Consider the following 19223-nt stretch of genomic DNA (forward strand, 5'->3'; position numbering starts at 1 on the left):
CCTTCCTCTCCTGGGCGTTCAGTTTCCCTGGCTCACTTCTCGTGAGCAGAGCCGCAAAGCCTTTTTTACTGATGGGCAGGCTTCCCCGTGTGGTAAGATGTGGAATTCGGGTATTCTCAGAACCCATCGGTCTGGGTGATGGAAGCTCATTTTCTTGTGGTGTTACAAGAAAAGGTGATGCCCGTCACTGCTCTAAAGATGGGGCAAATGATGAGGGCAGAGTGTGTGCTTGGTGTCCTATGATTAAAACTGGGGACTATTACACAAATACACGAAAACACAGAGATGATTCAGAATGATTTCCAAACCCCCCAAGGGAGTCTTCAGCTTGCTTGCAGATCAATTTTAAGGACACTGATTTTAATTCTGCCCTCTTGATTTATCTTAGAGAAGCAGAAAGGTTTTTTATCCCTTTGGATAGGCCCACCCAGAGCCCAGACGTGGAATTACCCCTTTGTAAGGAGTGATCTTACTTCCCAACCCAGGTATGGTAACAGTTATATAGCTGAATGATGAGAAGGCTTATCTTGGTGAATGTACCAGCCTAAGTCCTACATCAGGCTGCATCTCTCTAAACCTGCAGTATCTGGGGTTTTTTTATAAAATAGTGCTACTTCCTACCAGTGATCTTTGTACTTTCATGACATAAACATGAACATCAGGACACACGTTTCCACTGTGTGATGAAACACTGGCACAGGTTGCCTAGGGAGGCTGTGGAGTCACCATCCTTTGAAATATTCAAAAGCCAGGCACGGGCCTGGGCAACCAGCTCAAGGAGGCCGTGCTTGTGGCCTCTGGAAGTCCGTGCCACCCTCAGCAATTCTGTGGTTCTGAACCAGAGGTCAAAACCACCAACTGCTAACGTACAGTTGAGCTTTCCTTATGGGCAGGCACAGGAAGGAGTCTTTAGTTTGTCTCACTTCAGAAAATTCCTGTGTTTTATAGTGAACTATATGGTTCTTTATAAAGCTGTTCCCTAACCTCTATCTTGGTTAGGAACTCTCCGGTGACTGGGAAGACTGGGCAGGAATCATGTCCTGAGTATGAGAAAATTAAATCTGTGTTTTCATGTGCAGACATGGAGCTGCTGTAGAACACATGGCACTGCTTAGTGCTACAGTCCTAAGAGTTATCACTTCCACTACTTTTTTTGTAGAGATGATCTGGAGGTGATGGCTCCTTCCAGATACAGTGCTTCAAAGATGAATGCTAGAATCTATTTCTGGATCATGGTCAGGCGTATAGATACTGAGCTGTTAAAAGCTCTGTCAAGACTGAGGCATTTCTGAGTAGGTGCAGAAGGAGAATTTCACATGCCTGAAGCCTTAAGACCAAGCATGCTGCTGACACATTCAGGTGTTCTCAGTTAGCACAGCAGAGGGGAGTTGCACTTTTGACTGTTGATGCCTAAATTGTATTGAAACTTCAATTTTGATACCCAAATCCTCATTTAGATCTATCCTGAAGTAGTACTTCTGCTGCAAGAGTTCACTGGGAGGGCCTTGTGCCAGATTTCTTTTCTTTTGCACTTCATGTAGGGAACTGTGATTTCAAACAAGACACCTGCAAGTAGAGGGACGCTACATTAATCTACATTCATTCTGAGAAGGTTTAAAGCCCTTGTTGGCCAAAAGGGGAGCTTAAAAGGTGTTTGGGGGTCATCTTGTTTCCCTGCTGCCGAATGAAACATGACGTATGTGCTAAAACAGCTCTAATATATGTGTAGCCTAATTTTGTATCAGTGTATTCCTTAAGGAATAAACCTAATAAACCACAATTCAGAAGAACAAGCAAGATGCTGCTGACAAAAAATTAAGACAGATTTTTTCCATTAGAAGCTGAAGTTTTATTACAGGATAACAGTACATAAAGCACATCTAAAATCGATGTGTTCAATGCACTTAATAAAGGTAATGTAATATTAAAGGTACAGTTTCTAAGTACAATATAACAACATTCATATTAGAATGAAAATTGGAGTATTTAAAAGACAACATTAAATCTCTTATTTTTACAGTCATATTTACAAAATGAATCAAAATACTTTTTTTGGGACCGAGTAAAATAACAAACTTGAATATAAGTAGGCTATCGTAAGAGTGAGTTGGAAAGGTCCATGGAAGGGAAAAGTGAAGTGACTGGGTAAAGATCATTAGCAAAGGTTTAGTACAATACCACTTTAGTATTCCTCTTGATGGCTTACATTTTATTGTGGCTAGAAAAGGAATTTATACATACTGTACACATAACAGACAGCACATATTTACATGTACAGTATAATTGCATTAAACTTGTGTGTATTTACAGAAATTTGAGCATATCACTCAACGAGGTTTTTAAGTCTGTGTGCTTAATCTTCAATCCGATGTGTATTTGTAATCAGCATTTATTCTGGTGTTGGTACGTTGAACATTTAGTAAAGAGGGAGGATAAATATTAACCAAATGGTTTTGCATAAATATATCAAACTATTAAAACAATAGGGAGAATGCGTTCCTGGCATTACTTACAGGTTGGTAAGTACAAATTTAAGAGTGAGTCCTTTTCTCTTTGAAAATATCAAAAGGTGACTTAAATCAAGAAGGGAAAACAAAATTGTCATGGCTTATATTTAAGTAAGATTGTAGCTTCAAGAGGTTTTTATAATTGTCCTGATAGTGTTTGCAGTTAAACATTCCACTTACGAAAATATACCCATGGTGCAGTAAAGTTTGTTTTTGTTTTTAGGTCAACAGTATGTTTGCTGTTTAAAAAAAATTATTTATATATATATATTCCTTGGATTGAGGGTATAAAAGCAGTGCATGGAAGCCAAGAACCATGGCTTTAAAATTCACTACCTTCTATTATCAAAAAGTGCAGTAAACAGAAGCATTGTTATTAATAAATTGCTCAAAAATCTTTGCTAAAGATCTTATAAATTCAGTAATATTACAGAAAAGTTCTAATAAATATTTAAAAGGTTAATTACCTCCTTAGTTAGATATTTGATATCCATCAGTTTTTAAGAATGAACATGAAAACAGTATCTAGAATGAAAGGAACAGGGGATAGGAATACTTTGAAGGGTATATGACTACGTAAATTAAGGTATACATGAAAAAATAAAAACAAAACCCCCATACCTGACAAAACATTGCAAATTCCACTTCTTAATGAACTTCAGTTGCTACTGGCTGTCCTTGGATATGTATTCATGGTGTATAAAGCATATCCAGGGACTGAATTTAGCCATCCATCGTGGCAGATTTACAGAACATTCCTATTTACAGTAACTGGAGTTAAGTGTGTAGGCATGGCCCAGTAACATCCGCAGTCTGAGTGTGTATAGATCCTATTTAAAGTGAGGAGGGAGGAAGGCACCCAGCAGAATAACATCTATAAATTTCTGATGCAACAACAGGATAGAATTCTCCCAACAAGCCAAATAACTACCTCCCTTTCAGACAGACAGCATATTGTAATTATTTTATACTGATAGAATAGATGTTTTTCTTATTTTTGATACAATACAGGCAAACTGTTTTAGTAACCAAAAGGATAACAAGCTGGACAGAACATTTTTAATAACGTTAATAATTAATAATGTTAATAATGTAGAAAAAAATTCTACATTTGATATCAAGTATCTGTACCGGTGAAGTAATTTTCTCCTTATTAAATATACTATAGAATAATTTATATAATGACACTATGCATTTAAAGAGAAAACCATGTCCCAAATCTTGTACTCTGATACAGGTACTTGTTGGGCATATGTTGGTGTATATATATATATATACACAAATATATATATTTATATATAGTTATACTCAGTGAAATTAACAAGACCCAAAGGTGGTATTGTCTCGGAATAAAAGGGGTTTGTTTGTTTTTGTTCACAAAAGTAACTTATCTAGCACCACACATCAGAAAAACACAAAAATAGCACACTCTAGTTCTAAACAGCTATGTCTAAAATAGATTATATAGTAAAACAGATATTATACAGCATAATGTGGTATTTGATAAACAGATAAATATTTGCACTGTGTAGGCTGTTTATAGTATAATTTTATCTATACAGAATGAAAGCAAAAAGTTAACTGTATAGAGGTGAGCAGAACAACATTAAATATTATGACTCCAAAGCAGAGACAAAGTTAGAGTTGAAAGAATAGAGCAAGATAAAATGTTTACAGGCCATTACAAGTCCTTAAATTAGTAGTAAAATAAGGAATCAGTTGCTCAAGTTTAAGAAAGCAGTAAACAAGAGATTGCATTTACATGCAGATGTCTAAAACTTGTATTTCTTTTAAATCTATGCACAAAAAGTCATTTGTTTTTATTGCTTGACATTCAGTTATGGCTAGAATATTTTTAACCTTTTTTTTGTACTTTGGAAACAATATTGTTAAAGGTGCCATAAAAATGGACAACATTGAAAACAGTTTGCAAATAAACCACCTAACACTGCAGTTCTTAATACATTTTCAAAAGCCTTGTCTGGGGTTTGTCATATGTTAAATATATTTAATCTGGGAAAATACATTGTAGCTTGAAGCCTCCCATTGGCCCAAACATCCAATACAAAAACACATCTCCAGAAAAGGAGCAGGCAGACAATACAGTTACATATAAAGAAGCAGCCAGTTAATGTCCTAATACTTCAAATATTAACCACTGTTCTGTAACTTGTTTCTAAATCAATGTAGAAATGAGGAACATTTTGGATTTAGAAAGGTGTACAGTACGTATGCCTTTTTGTGAAATAAAATTCACTGTATTGCTTATGAATTCTCTGCATTAGATATAGATAGCATTACAGTTTGCAAGTTCCTGTAAAGTTTGTGCATCTACATTAAGACTTTGTAGGGTAATTCAGGGTAGTGTTTCTCAAACCGAAAGTCACAACTGGTTCTTTGAACGCTGCTCAAGTGTTTGGATTATAATCGAAACACCCTGCCAGGCACACCCAGCTCGGTTCTTTGTGAAGTGCAGCTCCTGCAGCGCGGAGCACGTGCTTGTGCTGGCTACAGGAGCGTGCTGGGCAGGGAACTCGGGAGCTGCAGCTCAGCCCCACGGCCTGGAGGAGTTGCAAGAGCCGGCTGGGGGCTGCACTTTGCATTTGCAGTGGCCGGAGAGTTCCCAAGTACCTGCAGCAGCTTGGTTCCTTCAGTTAGGAAATGCTGCCAATAATTCCAGCTGATTCACACTCCCTGCCCCAAGAAACGTAAATTAATTCCAACACAGAGAGCCCTGTGCAGAATTATAGCCCACAGATATTGTGCTTTCAGAAACCTTGAGAAACACTAACATAGGAACACAAGTATACATAGGACATGTGAACACTGAAAACATGCAGATGTTAACAAAAAGTGTGATGTCACACATCAAGTTGAACAACTTGATTGTGAAGTTCAGCTTGAAGAAGTATTAAGATTATGAGGGAAGACACACAAGTGAATATTGTGGCAGAAGAAGTGAGCCTATGAGTATTGATCTGAAGCCTTTATCATGTTTTGTTTCTTATTTGGATAGCCTACTTATTGCTATAAAGTTATTGCTATATTCTACCAATGATAAAGGCAAAAAAAAAAAAAAAGACAAACAGCAACATTACATATGGAAAAGGTAGAATACAGCTTCTGTTTTGATGTTAAAATTCTATTTAGTACCTGAATAAAGTTCCAAAGATAGACTGTATATTATGTTACGTATTTTTCCCCTCAAGTCCAGTGACTTAGCATTATGTAGCAAGCCATTATCACAGTACTAGAATTAAAGCACACACTGCAAGAATTTTTAAATAAAAACTAATTTGTATTTTAAAACTTTACTTTTTGTTGTTGTATTTGGTATTTGTATGCATTTGCCCTCATTTCCACCAAATGATTTACTGACAGGAATATTTAAACAAAAAGAAAGTAAGAGGCTAATATTCAAATATATTAATGGATGAAACTTTAAAAGTAATAAATATTAGTATTAATAATTAAAAAGTAATTCTAATAGTTATATTCAGCTAAGGAAAATAAAGATGTTCTGTGCAATCTGAATCAGCTAGCACAGGTAGAATTTCATACAATGAATAATCAAGAGAAAATTGCTTATTATTTTTGGATATTGTATAGTAAGTGCTGTTTCTGACATTTATATTAATAGGTTTATCTACATTGGGGAGTTTAGGAATGTCTAGGGAAAAAATACATGTTGTTTGCACAGCTTACACTGTGTGACCTGTTTTGTACATCAAGTACAGACTGGGGACTGTCTAGCCAATCCTAAAAAAGATATTGTAGTGCTTGGATCATCCCACTACATAGTTAAAACATCTTATAGATTGTCCATTCCAAGAGTATGTTTAATTGATGTGCAAGTGTGTAAAGAATAGGGCCCACTGTGAATCAGCAATAGGAGTTTTCTTCTGCTGAAGATGCCAGAACACCAACTGATCATACTTGCTAAGCACTCGTCTGCCTTGGAAAGCCATTCCTAGCTAAACTCAACTGTCAGCTTGTGAAACCCTAAGTACTAGTAAATAGTTTCCCTATTTATTAAGCAATCTAAAGTAACCAACTGGAAGCTGTATACCCCGTGAAAAAATCATCAAAGATACTGGAAAACTGGGGCTTTCTGCAAGCAGACAGATTTGATGGAGAAATTAAATTCACTCTCTCCCCAACGTAACCAAAGTCTTGACACCTTGCTCATTTTGCTCATAGTTGTTTATTTGCTTTTCTACTTGCATTTTCAAAAGAATGTGAAACCATAAAACAAAGCTAATTGGGACATGCTTCCAGCATCCTATAGTTTGGCACTGGGAGACTTCCTAAACATTGGTGGATTTTGGTGCCATTGTAAGATCACTTGGAATTGTTGTATTTGATGTACTAGATATGAAAATGTCTTCAGCCTCAGTGCTTCTTTCCAGTCAGGTTTTGGCTTTACCATGAAACATCTGCAACAACAACAGACAACATTTGAAGTGTTGTTCTTGTATTCCTGCAGATCTGTGTTCCCTTCTGTGTGACTTCACTGCTGAAACCTAATCATGACCTTTTCATTCTTACTGTGTTCTCATAAGCTGATTCATTTTCTTTGACAATAATTTAAATACTAAAAGCTGTTTTCTATTGCAGAACACTGAATTTCATCTGGAAAAGTAGTCCTATCATTATAAAAATGTCCAGAGGGTACTGAAATTAATTTCAATCATTTATTTAGTGGGTCAGCATTTATTTTCTAAAATATAATTGTAAAATCTTTGCACTGTTTGGAGTACTTCTGTTTCGAGCAAAATACCGACCAAAAAGCAGCTCTACTACAAAAGTGAGCAAGAGAATGAGGCACACATTGAGTTAAAAAAAAATCCAGTTCTCTTGTGCCTGGGGGCAGGGGGAAGGGAAGAAATACTAGCGTATTTTTTAAAAAGTAATTTGTTCCACCAGCAGTGCTGGCCACCCTGTTGAAGAGTTTTAGAAGATCCCTGAGCACATTAGTTTCTGACTCATAACCCCAGCTCCAAAATGATAGGGCTTCTCTTGTTGATAACGAGATGGATTGTCATTCACAGTTAAGTCAATCATAAGGTGCTTATCTATTTACCCTTTTTTTCACCAATCAGCACAAAGAACTGTCAGAAAATAACTTTTATTTTTCTTTTTTAAATAATAAAAGGGCACAAAATTTAAACAATCAATGTTTTGTGACAGTGGTTTAGGATTATTATCTGGCTGCCCCTCAACAACAGACAAGTGATCCAATCGACATTCCTTAGCAAAAAAAAAAAAAAAAGAGAAAGAAAAAAAAAGAAAAAAAGGAAAGAAAAGAAAAAAGGCAAAAAAAAAGAAAAATCCTGTACAAATATGTATTTTTCCCTGAGGGATCAAGGTTACACCCGCAAGTGCTCTATGTACATATTGCACTGTAGAGGAATGAAGAACATGTGCAAAAAAAGCAACAATGATTGAAGCTTACTAATCAAACCTTTTAATCATGACTGCTATGTCATCTTGCATTTTGGAATGTCGGAACACAGCTATTCCTTTAATCTAAAATGTTAAAAAAAACCCCCAAAACAAAACAAAAAAGAAAGAAAAAGAAAAACACACCTCTACTATGGCACATTCAATGAAATAAAAAGTTTTCCAAAGACAAATAGACAAATTCCATCAAGAAAATAATACAAAGTTCGTTCGTTTGTGGTTTTTTTTTGTTTTTTAGAAAAATTACATTACTTTCTTTCATTGTTTCACATTACAAAATCTTTTTTTTTTAATGTTTACACAAATCACATTTTATTGCAGGAATATTTCAAGTGCCATCAAACATTTATAGAAGGGTTAAAAAAATAGAAGTCTCTCTAAAGTGGTCCAGACAAGGCTTTGTATAGAATAAATCTTTTTTTCCACCTTCTATTTTTGACTTAAGTATTTTGAATACATTTTCTTTATTCCATTGACACTTAACAGCCTAGAAGCAGCCTCTCACACGTCCCACGCATACACTCATGTGCGCACACAATGGACTCTCTCACACACACACACAGGTGCACATACACAGATATCTTGGTATCCATACTAAGATAGATAAGCTAATAAAGAACAACCAAACTTAAAAACAGCTTCCCTTTTTACCTAATTCCATACGTCAAACAATGCGGGAGGTGATGACATATGTTAGGGTGGTTCAGATGACAGTATAAGTCTAGTAGCTCTTCCTAGAAATCCAGAAAACATCTCCAGGGACAGATATAACTCCCAAGGAAAATATCTTTGCAGACTCTAAGGACCAGGTAATCAAAACTTAAAATATTACGTTCAGCTATCCTAGTGTTTTTATTTGTAGTGAACTGGGCACATGATGAAAATATTCATGTGAATATCCATTGACCTCCAGTGTTTTTTAACTGGTTGATCATCTGATACCAGGCCACAGTCCCACGTGTTTTGCAGAGGCAATTTCCTCTGCTGCGCTGGGTTCTCACATGGCCATCTCTGAGCAGCCACTCCAGTGTCATTCTGAGTCCCCTTGCATAAAAACCTCCTTGGCAACAGATGTCTTATCAGTACATCTGCTGTGCCGTATCCCTTTTTTTCCCCTCTCCATGAACAGCAACCCAGAAATTATACTCTATTGCCAAGTGGCTGTTAACTGTGATCAGGAAAGCTAAGTTACTTGGGGTATGTATGCTCAGCCTGATTTAACAAGGTCCCAGTACACATGAGCTCCCACAAACAAAAATGATAGTATTTTCTGGCCTGGAAGATCACTTTTAGCTAAGGCCCTATTTGAAACCTTTTTATCGTTATGTATTTTATTAGTAAATGCTCCAAGACTTGTATTGTCAATGATTTATGAAAGTAAATATGCTAAACAGATTCCAAACAAAATCACTGGCACCTAGATGCCTGGTAAAGTACTAATATTCATCATAAAAAGGTAAGAACAGGATGTGACTGAAAACTAATCCCCAAATATTTTGCCTGGTAGTCTACATTGTCAGAAGTAGGAGTTGTATCTCGCTCTCTAAAAAAGTACAGGTCTTATTCATTATTCATTAGTTGACACTGAGATTAAGTTTAGTTGATCTTTACAGGACTAGCACCTAAGGCTGGTCACATTCAGAAAACATTTGTTAGTTAAAAGGGGTGCTTCAAAAATAGGAACACACATTAGAATGCAAGTACCATATCATGCCAGTTACTCCAATAAAGTAAACAATGATCCTAGGAAAAGCGTTTCAGTGGGAGTGGAGAGAGCACGTGCTGGGCTGTGAGCCACCTCTTCAGGAGCAGGCAGGATGGAGCAGGAAAAAGACAGCTCTATGGACTTCATCCAAAAGCCCTCTCCTGCCTCCATCCCAGTGCTCACAGAGCTGCAGGTGTTCCCCTCCCACACTCCAGAGCACACTGCTCTGAGGAAGAACCGTGATGCTCTCCTCTCGGCCTCCTTTCAAACCCTAGAGATGAATGATAGCTGTAACCTTCCCTGATGTGCTAGACTGGAACGGTTTTAGTAAGTGTCATAGATAAGTGTCTCAATTTGACCCCAAAGGAAACATGTTCAAATCATAGAATAAACTGTATTTTGCTAATAAGAACCCACTGATTCTCCTTTTAAGATACTTAGGTTTCAGTGTGCTTCTATTTGCTTGTTACTTCTCAACAACTATAACCTATATGAGATTGTTTATCCTTGGAAATTAAAGCAGTAGGGCACATTCTGTCTCATTCCTTTTCCTTTTCTGAAGTTCCCAGCTTTCTCTTAGGTACTTCATCAGAAACTGCATTTGCGTTGGCCTACAGGGCATCCAGTTACACATCTTCATCTCATGCAAACCCAGTTATACACCTCTGGCTCAAGCAGCTACAGTTTTAATTTGCAATGTTGTTTATGTGAATCTGTTTCCTTCAGAACTACATTTACTGCCAGCTTTGCTCAGAGACAGAATTCTTCCTGAAAGGAATGGTAATTAGTAACACTGCAAGATTCAGCTTATTGGTCGGTTATGCAATACAGGAATCAGAATCATAGAATGCAGATTTCTGATATTAATGATTTCCAGGCTTGTACCAAGAACAAACCAATGCTTTCTAGCAAAAGTGTGCCTTTCCTTCCTTAGTCTGTCCCCATCTGATCAACTTTAAAGTGCGTCTTTTTAAACAAGGAGAGAACAGACTTCTCTGTTCAGCTCCCTGAAACTGAACTGCTGGATGCTGGAAGAACAGGGGTCCGTGTCTCAAACTCACTGAAATCAAAGACAAACCCATAGATTTTGACAGGCTACAGCTTGGCATTTGAAGACATTGTTTACAATATGGAGTAAAAAAGTATGTAATATCATGTATAAAAACTACTTTTCTGCAGACATGTCATACACACATACTTTTACTGTAGATACAGACTTGAATAAATACTTTCAAACCTGGATTTATGGTGGGCAGAAATACACTATTTAATAGCCTGATTTTCAAAGATGTTCTGTTACTCATTTGTAAATAATTTGTAATTAATTAGTTTAACTCTGACAGTGGAAACTCAGAACATTTGAAAATAAGGCTTTTGACTTTGAAGCATCCAGGTTTGAAAGATTTGAAAATAAAAGTACCTTTGAATTTAACTTCTGAAAGAATACTTTTAATGTAGAAAATTGTCATTATTTTCAACTCTTTAAAAAAATCTGTAACCATTTCAGGATATGACCAGCCTCTCTTTAAAAGTAACATGGAAAACAGCAGCATAAATACCTCCCAATGTACCAGTACCTGCCAAACCTTTTTCAGTTAAACTTGAATTTCTGGTGCACATGCAACACAACAATGAACACGCTAGCATTTAATTTAAAGAAAAAGGTGCAAAATGAAAGTGCCTTATCAATTCAACAAGAAAAGCTATACCAGTAACTACATTTTATATTAATTAAAACAATATATAAACAATATCTCTTTTGCTATATATAGTCTTCATGCCCATTTACCCTGTAATATATTATAATGCTATTGTTGCTATTGCTATGGACCCTTTTCATGCCATTCTGTCTACTGGCAAACAGTGGTAGGTGAAAAAAAATCGTCCTTCATGAAACAATGAGCAAGTTGTGCAAACTGATGCTGAAATCTCTGCAACGCACACCAGTCGCTGATTACTAGGTGGACTCTGTTCTGACCAACAAATTGATTGTTCTGTCAAAAATCTGGGCAGTGAACTACAGGAGAAAACAACCTTCTGACATTAGTACCCTCAGTCTGTGTAAACAGAGGTCAAGGATTGAGAAGTTGAGACAGAAAAAGGGTCCATATTTGTAGGCATAATGGAAATCATATGCATGAGAAAAACAAGTTCAACTTTGTTTCATTGTTTCCCATCCTTCGCCTGACCCCGACTGCCAAGAGATGTGCAGTGTGTTGGCTCCCTAGGTCTGTGCAGGGCCATATAAAGTGTCTTGGTTTTCTTTTTTTTTTTTTTCCTTTTTTTTCCTTTCTTTTGTTTTAATGTTTGTACTTCAGACATTCTAGAAGTGCTTAGGTGATACGTTTACCCATCAATTTGCATTGCTGGCTCAAACTCTGAAGTGAACAACTCCTTGTAAAGTGGAGGAAAATGAAGTCGCACAATGTCTGGGTATATTGCTTTAAATGCCATAAGCTTTTCTGTATGTCGTCCACATAGTGCTCTTAAAGTAGACACTTTGCATATTAACTGTAAAAAAATGAACACAAGTCATATGGTCATACATGGAACCAGGCCTCCCACTCTTGCTGTAAGGATTAAAGCTCTCCCAAACCAAATTATTTACCTTAACAAGGACATTTCAGATGCACAGTCACGGATATTTGCTAAAGCTATTATAGTAATGGACTCACAGCTATTTGTGAAATAATCTTTTTTAAATTCTTAGGAAAATGTGGCATTAGATTTCCTTGCTGGATTGATAAACAAGTATTTCAGGGCTGGATCTTCATTCATTAAATTATCCTCTTGGAAGAAGGCAATCCCAATTGCTTTTAAACCCACTGTGACTATTATGGAAGGAACTGGCAATGCAATAGATTAGACTTATTTACCTCAAGCCAAATAAGGTGAAAAATATGTACTTCAAAAATATCATGAAGGTACTCCCTGAAGTTACTGAGCAAAGTATTTCGTGTCAAAGCATATGGAAGACTCTTTCTTCCAACAAAGGTATCCAAAGTATGCACTAAGAGAAGAATGACATGAGCTAGGATTTGAAATTAAGAAAATCTGCAGAGCCCAGGCTGGACCATCCTGCTTCTATTGTAACTAACTCTGTGGTGTGAAATGAAGCATAAGCTTTCTGCCTGTGCAGCGGTGTAAAAGGAACTATCTCTGCAAGGTAAAAGTGAAGTGCCTATCTTTCCCCAGTTCTTCAGATTTACTTCTTGTAACATCACACCACTTTCCCATTTCTGAGAAATTACAAGAAGATACTTCAGATTAGTATAACGGTAGGTAGTGCCTCTTTTTCCTAGGCATCAGTATTTGGAAGAACTGAGAAAAAGGCTGTGTGGGGAAGTCCTCATGGAAGACTGAAAAAGTTTCGTTTGTGTCTCGCATGTTTTAACAACTTAATTGTCAGGCAGGCAGAGATTCCACGAGGATTAAGGCATGCATGTTGTAGCACTGAAATAGTATTATTCTGTGTGAATAGGAGTGTTGTATAGGAGAACTATGATAAAAACCTTCATCGCTTTTCATGAAGTTCCACATAAAAATAATCCCTTTCAGACCATTATCAACCTTGTTTCCTAGAACATCATCATTTCACCTCTTCTAGGTTTAAGTAAATAGTCCCAGCTGAGCAGCTCAATTTTGAACAAAGAATTTTGGGTTTATAAATGAAATTAACTGTGTATGAGCTTTTACCCCAGAATCGGGGCAATGTTCAGATGAAGCCACTCTTTCACAGTCCTGTGACATGGCACAGGATGATTCTTACCTTTGTTAGAATTCCATCTTCTCGGTGGTTCTTCTGTAGGACGTGCTGAAGTGCTAGCTGGATCTTCTGTTGGAGTTTTTCAATTTTTACTTTCTCCTGAAGCCATGAGCGATCTGAATATAAATGGAGTTAAAACCTCTAGTAATGCACATATGGATCACAGCGCACCAGGAAGTACTAAGTCTGTTACAGATGCATTTTTCCTGTTTGCAATCTTCCTTCCACTTGTTATATACTTTCATATAGAAAATGGGTTTCATAATTAATAGGTTTTGAAATACATTTATCACATGCACTTAAAAGTTATTTTTATAAAGCCCTTATTTAGGAGACTACAATGTATCTGACTAAGATCTATTATTCATTTCCTAAAAAAAATCTGTAAAATGCAGGGTGTTTACAAAATGAGGCTGGCAACTTTTTACTGGGAAATGAATAGAACATATAATGAACAAGTAGTTGGAGAGGATCTTCTTGCTGAGATCTTACAGAATTTAGAGAAAACCAACAGAACTTACAGATCTTACAGAACTTAGAGTGACTTACAGATAAATCAGATGCAAAGATTCGGCTGTTAAAAAAAAAAGCAGCTAAACTTCCTGACAGAAAAGTAGTATTAGCTGCTACATTCTCTGTGTGATAGAACTGTAGGGTTCTGTGGCTTGCTAAGACAAAGGGCTAACACACTTCCTGTCTGGCCAACAGCATGAGAACATATTTGTGATAGACTCAATAAATCCACCATTGCTAATAGACTTTTCCATCACCACTCCTGAGTCTACTGTGCTGCAGTCTGAACTCACAGTGTGCTTCCTCGGGTGTCAGGCCAGGCACAAACTCACTTTCTGCCCCAGTATCTTGTTCTTCCTCACCTAAGAAGCCTTCCCAGGACCTGGAGCACCCTGTGCACATCAACCTGTGATTATTAATTTAGCTGCAGGCATGGCAGACCCAGCCTGACTCTTGGGATGACTTGGATGTTTGGCACCATAATTCTCAGTGTCCCCAGCCACACAGTGGGGACAGATACCTAAATTACTTGTGTGTCTTTGTACTACACTAAAATGGCAATGCTGAGGTTTTCTCTTGTGCTGCAGCTGCAAGCTCCCACACATGGAAAGGTGACTGTGGGAGTTCAGTAACTGCCTGTCTCACCAGGATTGGCCCACAGGTCTCACTCAAATGTATTTAAGCCTTTGCACAGAAGCTGAGTCCTCAACAAGGTGAAAATGTGGAGAACAAGGGCTCAGATTAAGATTTCCAATTTAACAAATTGGTTCCTAAATTCAAATGTGTTTATTAAAATAAAAATTTTGGTGAGGAGACACTAAAAAAGATGGTGACATTGCCACAATGTCCAATAATCTTAACATTATCATTAAAAAGACCTCAAAATAGAAACAACCTCTACCAAATAAACCTAGAGGAAACCATCTCTTACCTGCTGACATTAAAACAAACGCAGAAAACAAAGCGATCTCATCTTCTGTCAGGTGCATAGAACATAAACTTTTTCCAAATTCAAACACAAAGCTAATGAAGTCTTCACAACCTGCCAAAAAAAAGTACAGCTCTTGTTACATTGTTTAAAACTACTTCAGAGCTACAGAGTTGTTGATTTATTCTGATGGAGATGAGAAATAGCTATAAAACACTTCATAGGTGAATGGTCTCCTTAAGGACTGTGAAGTGATGGCAGTGAGATCTCACTCATCCTTGAGGGTATTACTCCACTCCCACAAGTCCCCAGCTCCCACATCTTGGCAGCCAAGATTCTGAAGGTTTTGCACACTGTATCTTTTCTACATTGGGTTCTTGTGGGGTAAACATGGATAAATCTCAAGCTATTTATTTTCAAGCTCAAAATTGGTTTATCTTTGTTTCTCTTCTAAATAGAACTTTGTCACATCAGTGTGGACTGAAGGCTCAAAGAGTGGACTTAAGTTCTGATTTTAAGATTATTGAGCACACAGAATGGGGGGAGAGAGAGGCACACAAGGCACATGCAGGAGGCAAAAGGAGAAGCCAAGGTCTGACTGAACATGGTTCATGCAGAAGAGGAACTCCGTCTCCTTCCATCCATTCTCTTGCTCACACAGGTGTTATTCAGGTTACTGCTGCTGTCACACATGCAGGTACACAGTCTTTAAAGTGAGCCCTGCTCTGAAGAGGACCACAACCTGAGAGAAGAGGGTTTTCCTCAGCCTCCCCAGCCTGAACTTTTGGATACAGCTGGTAACAGATCCAAGTTATATTTCCCTAGAACCCAGACTTGTTTGCACTCTGACCTTGTACCTTGAGGTGTTTTAGAAAGGCAGAGAATACTTCAGTAACTGTCCAGCATTCTCCACTGATGTATTTTCACTGCCCTCCAAAATGTTTTACAGCCCAAATCTAGACCCAGTGAATACCTCCTTTTAAAATCAGCAAAAATACATGGGAAAAAATTTCAAAATTGTATGTAGTTCAATTAAAAAAATTATTTACAATATTTAACCTGCAAATAACTGGACTTAGCACATTTAAAAACACCATTAACATCTTCAGAGCAGTAACACATATGTCACTATACATCAGTATATCCAAAGTAAGCTTAAAATCTGCTGCCTTTTCCAACAGGATATATGAAGTGTTATATCAGATATGAAATCTTGGCTTCTCAACAAGTGAGTCCAAACTGCTCTACCCTAATCAAAATGCTGAACTTCAGCACCAACAGTCCTTTACTACAGAGAGTTAAGCACTTTTACCTCCTGAAATCAGCTTGGCTTCAAACAGAGCCAGCATGACAGCTTACAAAACAGTAGTTTGAGCTCCAGAACTCTTTTATTTGAATACTATAGACTGATTTTTCAAAGTAGATGTTTTCCCTTGCTTTTTCACCTTGTTATTTTTATTCTGGTTTGGTTTTTTTTGTTTTCTTTGGTTTGGTTTTGTTGTTTTTTTTTTTTTTAAGACACAACACTTGACATTTCCTTACCTAAGGACTTGAAAACCTCTGGGCTAGCATACTTGCCATCAAAGTAGACTGTGTTGTTCTGGGAGTCAAAGGCACGGCACATTCTGATGAACACAACCTCTAAAGACCCTAAAACAGAAACAACGTATGTTTGACTACGGAAGGAGAGACTTCAGTTGCAAAGAGCAAGTGAGGATTTAAAAATAATGCTCTGCATTCATTATCAATTGAGTAGAGTAGTAAGTTGCTGTGGTGTAACAGAGCATAGTTTGGTTTGCTGGTAGAATTAAAAGGATTCCCATAAACCCCTTAACAAGTTTTTGCTAAAGCAACTTAGTTAATGCTAATAAACTCTAGTAATGTTTTTAGAGTAACGAAGTCTCCGAAGCCAAAGCAGCTCATTTAAATTTATGTTCGCAAAGCCTTAACAACTTGGTCCAGTATTTGCAACCTGCATTACTTCTACAATATCTTGCAAAAATATTGTAGAAAAAAAAAAATCTTGATTTTTACCTTGAAATATTCACTATTAGCAATCAAAAAAAAAAAAAAAATCCAACTTTTACATCTTAACACACTCATTACTCCCTTTGTCAATAATGAAAATTTAATAGGTAGACCTGAACTCCTTCTCCCCAGAATAACTAAGATGGTATTACTTCAAAGACAGACAATTTGCAAGGTTTTCCCTTATTTAATTTTAAATGATCATTGTACTACATATGAATATATGCGTATGCAACCACTATATGTAATACCTTCCTTAGGCAAAACTAATAGAAGCAGACCTTAAAACTGACCCACATACCTGCTTTTAAAAGCACAATTTGATCATTTTGACACAGTTCCATAAAACCATCAATGCGTTTGGCAAATTCCACTACATACTGTATAGCTTCTGTTATTTTGACTGCGCATAACTGCCACATTACCTCCCTTTGCTGTTTGAGAGAGAAGAGAAATTCAAAAATTACTAACCAAGCTTTGGAAACCTCATTGTCAGAAAGTAAAACTGAGCTAAAAAACACCAAACAACAAAGTGGAGTAAATTTTCTCCAACACTCCTGGCTACAGTCTGCTTAAAAGACAAGGGGAATTGACCTCAAAGCCAGAGCCTCATGTGGATAAGTGACAATGCAACCATGGAAGACTTCTTCAGTCATATCAGAAGAGATCCAGGTTGGAGTATTTCTATTTCATAGGCCAAAAATGTCGAAATGTAATGATTCTGGTCATTTCAGTGGGCATTTTATTCACTGCATGAAAATAAAATGCCAATTTACACCAGCAAGGCATGATCATATTTTTCTTATCAGCTTCTCTATTTTGTACTGAATGTAAATTATCAACCTAACTCATCTTCAGAAGGATACACATAAAGATGTTCATATGTGAAAATCACCTTGATAACAACATAAAGAAGGCATGCAAGTAGTGAGTTTTTCCAATGTTGATAATAATGCAGAATGAAATCACCTAAAGTAGAAAAAATTATATTCCTAAAGGTTAAATATTCTTCTGTGGAAATGAAAAATATGTTCAAAGAACAGTGTGCTTCAGCAGTGCTTCCCAAGGCCATTTTCCAAAAGTAGCCAATTGGTAGTAGCTTGTGGATGGAAGGCATGTTGGAAATAACATTGATTAGATCTTACAATACCCTGGTGGCATGGCAGCACTGTGCTGCTACTCCACAGGTAAAACCCAAACACTGAGGGACAACTGGAGCATGAATCAGGGTTAGTGAACCCCAAAGGCTGGAAATCTGATGGAGCTCTGTTTATAAACTCAAAATGAAACACAGCATGTTAACATCACAAAACTCGGTGGCTTTGGCTTTTGTTGGCCTTTTCCTATACCTGTAAAAATGACAAATGCAAAGGATATCCTGACCATCTTGCTGCTTTTGATTCTAGTGTATTTTTTTTTTTAAACACACAGAAATAAACATTCTTGATAGTAAAGAGAAAGTGGTGAAAAAGTGAATTTTGCAGTGTGTTATGGAAATACCATGCTTTAAAGAAACCATGCCATAGCTTGGCATGCTTTTATACCTTGTTCTGATAGTTCTCAATTTCTTCCTGCAGAAAAGTTTGCCATGTTATCTGCTGTAACTCCTCTCTCAAGTACTGGCAAGTTTCCATGTGTGACTTGGAAATATTCTGTGCAAGATGTTCTAAAAGAAAGAGCAGAAAGCGACACACGTTAAAAATGCAAAGCTATACCTTCAGACACGAGAAAAGCTCATATATTTCAGATGCAACAGGGGGAGGGGAGAGGGTGAGCTGAGAGAGAAAACTGCTTTAACTCGCGTCCCCTTGGAACTGGCTTTGGGAACGCAGAGCCATTTAACGCCCGGCCGGAGGACGCGGCCGTGCCCGGAGCCGCCAGCAGAGGGCGCGCGGCGCACGCGCAGCGCTGCGCGCCAGTGAGCCAAAGTTCGGGAATAGCGGCAGGGACAAGGGGGGACACGGAAACCTCAGCGGCACGTCCGTCACTGGACACCCGGGCTCGGACATACACCATGGAGTACGGCCGCAGGAAACTGAGGGAAGAAGCGGGCTGATGGACCCCTGAGTGAGGGCACTCAAGTGTCCACGGACACGGCCGCGCTGAACGCAGGACGCTGTCAGGGACTGGGGCAAAATAGCACTCCCAGCCAGGCAGAGCTGCCAGAGCCAAGGCTTTCCAAAAGAGAAATACAGTTACCACCTATCTAGCGCTCTCTCAAGCAGGACTCTTGTCCTATGAGGCCTCTTGGGAGGGAAAAGTGTCTTTTTTTTTTTTTTTTCCTACTCTCATACAATTAAAAAAATATCAGGA

At 37.7% G+C, this 19223-nt stretch overlaps 1 protein-coding gene across 5 annotated transcripts in view; it reads right to left on the bottom strand.

Moving 5' to 3' along the window:
- Window positions 1–1825: 1825 nt before the first annotated feature.
- Window positions 1826–19223, bottom strand: part of RORA (RAR related orphan receptor A) — a 357627-nt gene continuing 340229 nt past the window's right edge. For all 5 annotated transcript variants that reach the window (XM_039557805.1, XM_039557802.1, XM_039557806.1 and 2 more), the window contains 6 exons: window positions 18455–18576; window positions 17212–17344; window positions 16425–16532; window positions 14886–14996; window positions 13445–13557; window positions 1826–12186 (listed from right to left, as the gene is read on the bottom strand). In XM_039557805.1, coding sequence (XP_039413739.1) covers window positions 12022–12186; window positions 13445–13557; window positions 14886–14996; window positions 16425–16532; window positions 17212–17344; window positions 18455–18576 — 752 coding nt within the window. In that variant the 3' untranslated portion in view covers window positions 1826–12021. The remainder of the gene's footprint in view (window positions 12187–13444; window positions 13558–14885; window positions 14997–16424; window positions 16533–17211; window positions 17345–18454; window positions 18577–19223) is intronic.

This window comes from Corvus cornix, chromosome 10 (genome assembly GCF_000738735.6).
Source record: "Corvus cornix cornix isolate S_Up_H32 chromosome 10, ASM73873v5, whole genome shotgun sequence".
Taxonomy (NCBI): Eukaryota; Metazoa; Chordata; class Aves; order Passeriformes; family Corvidae; genus Corvus; species Corvus cornix.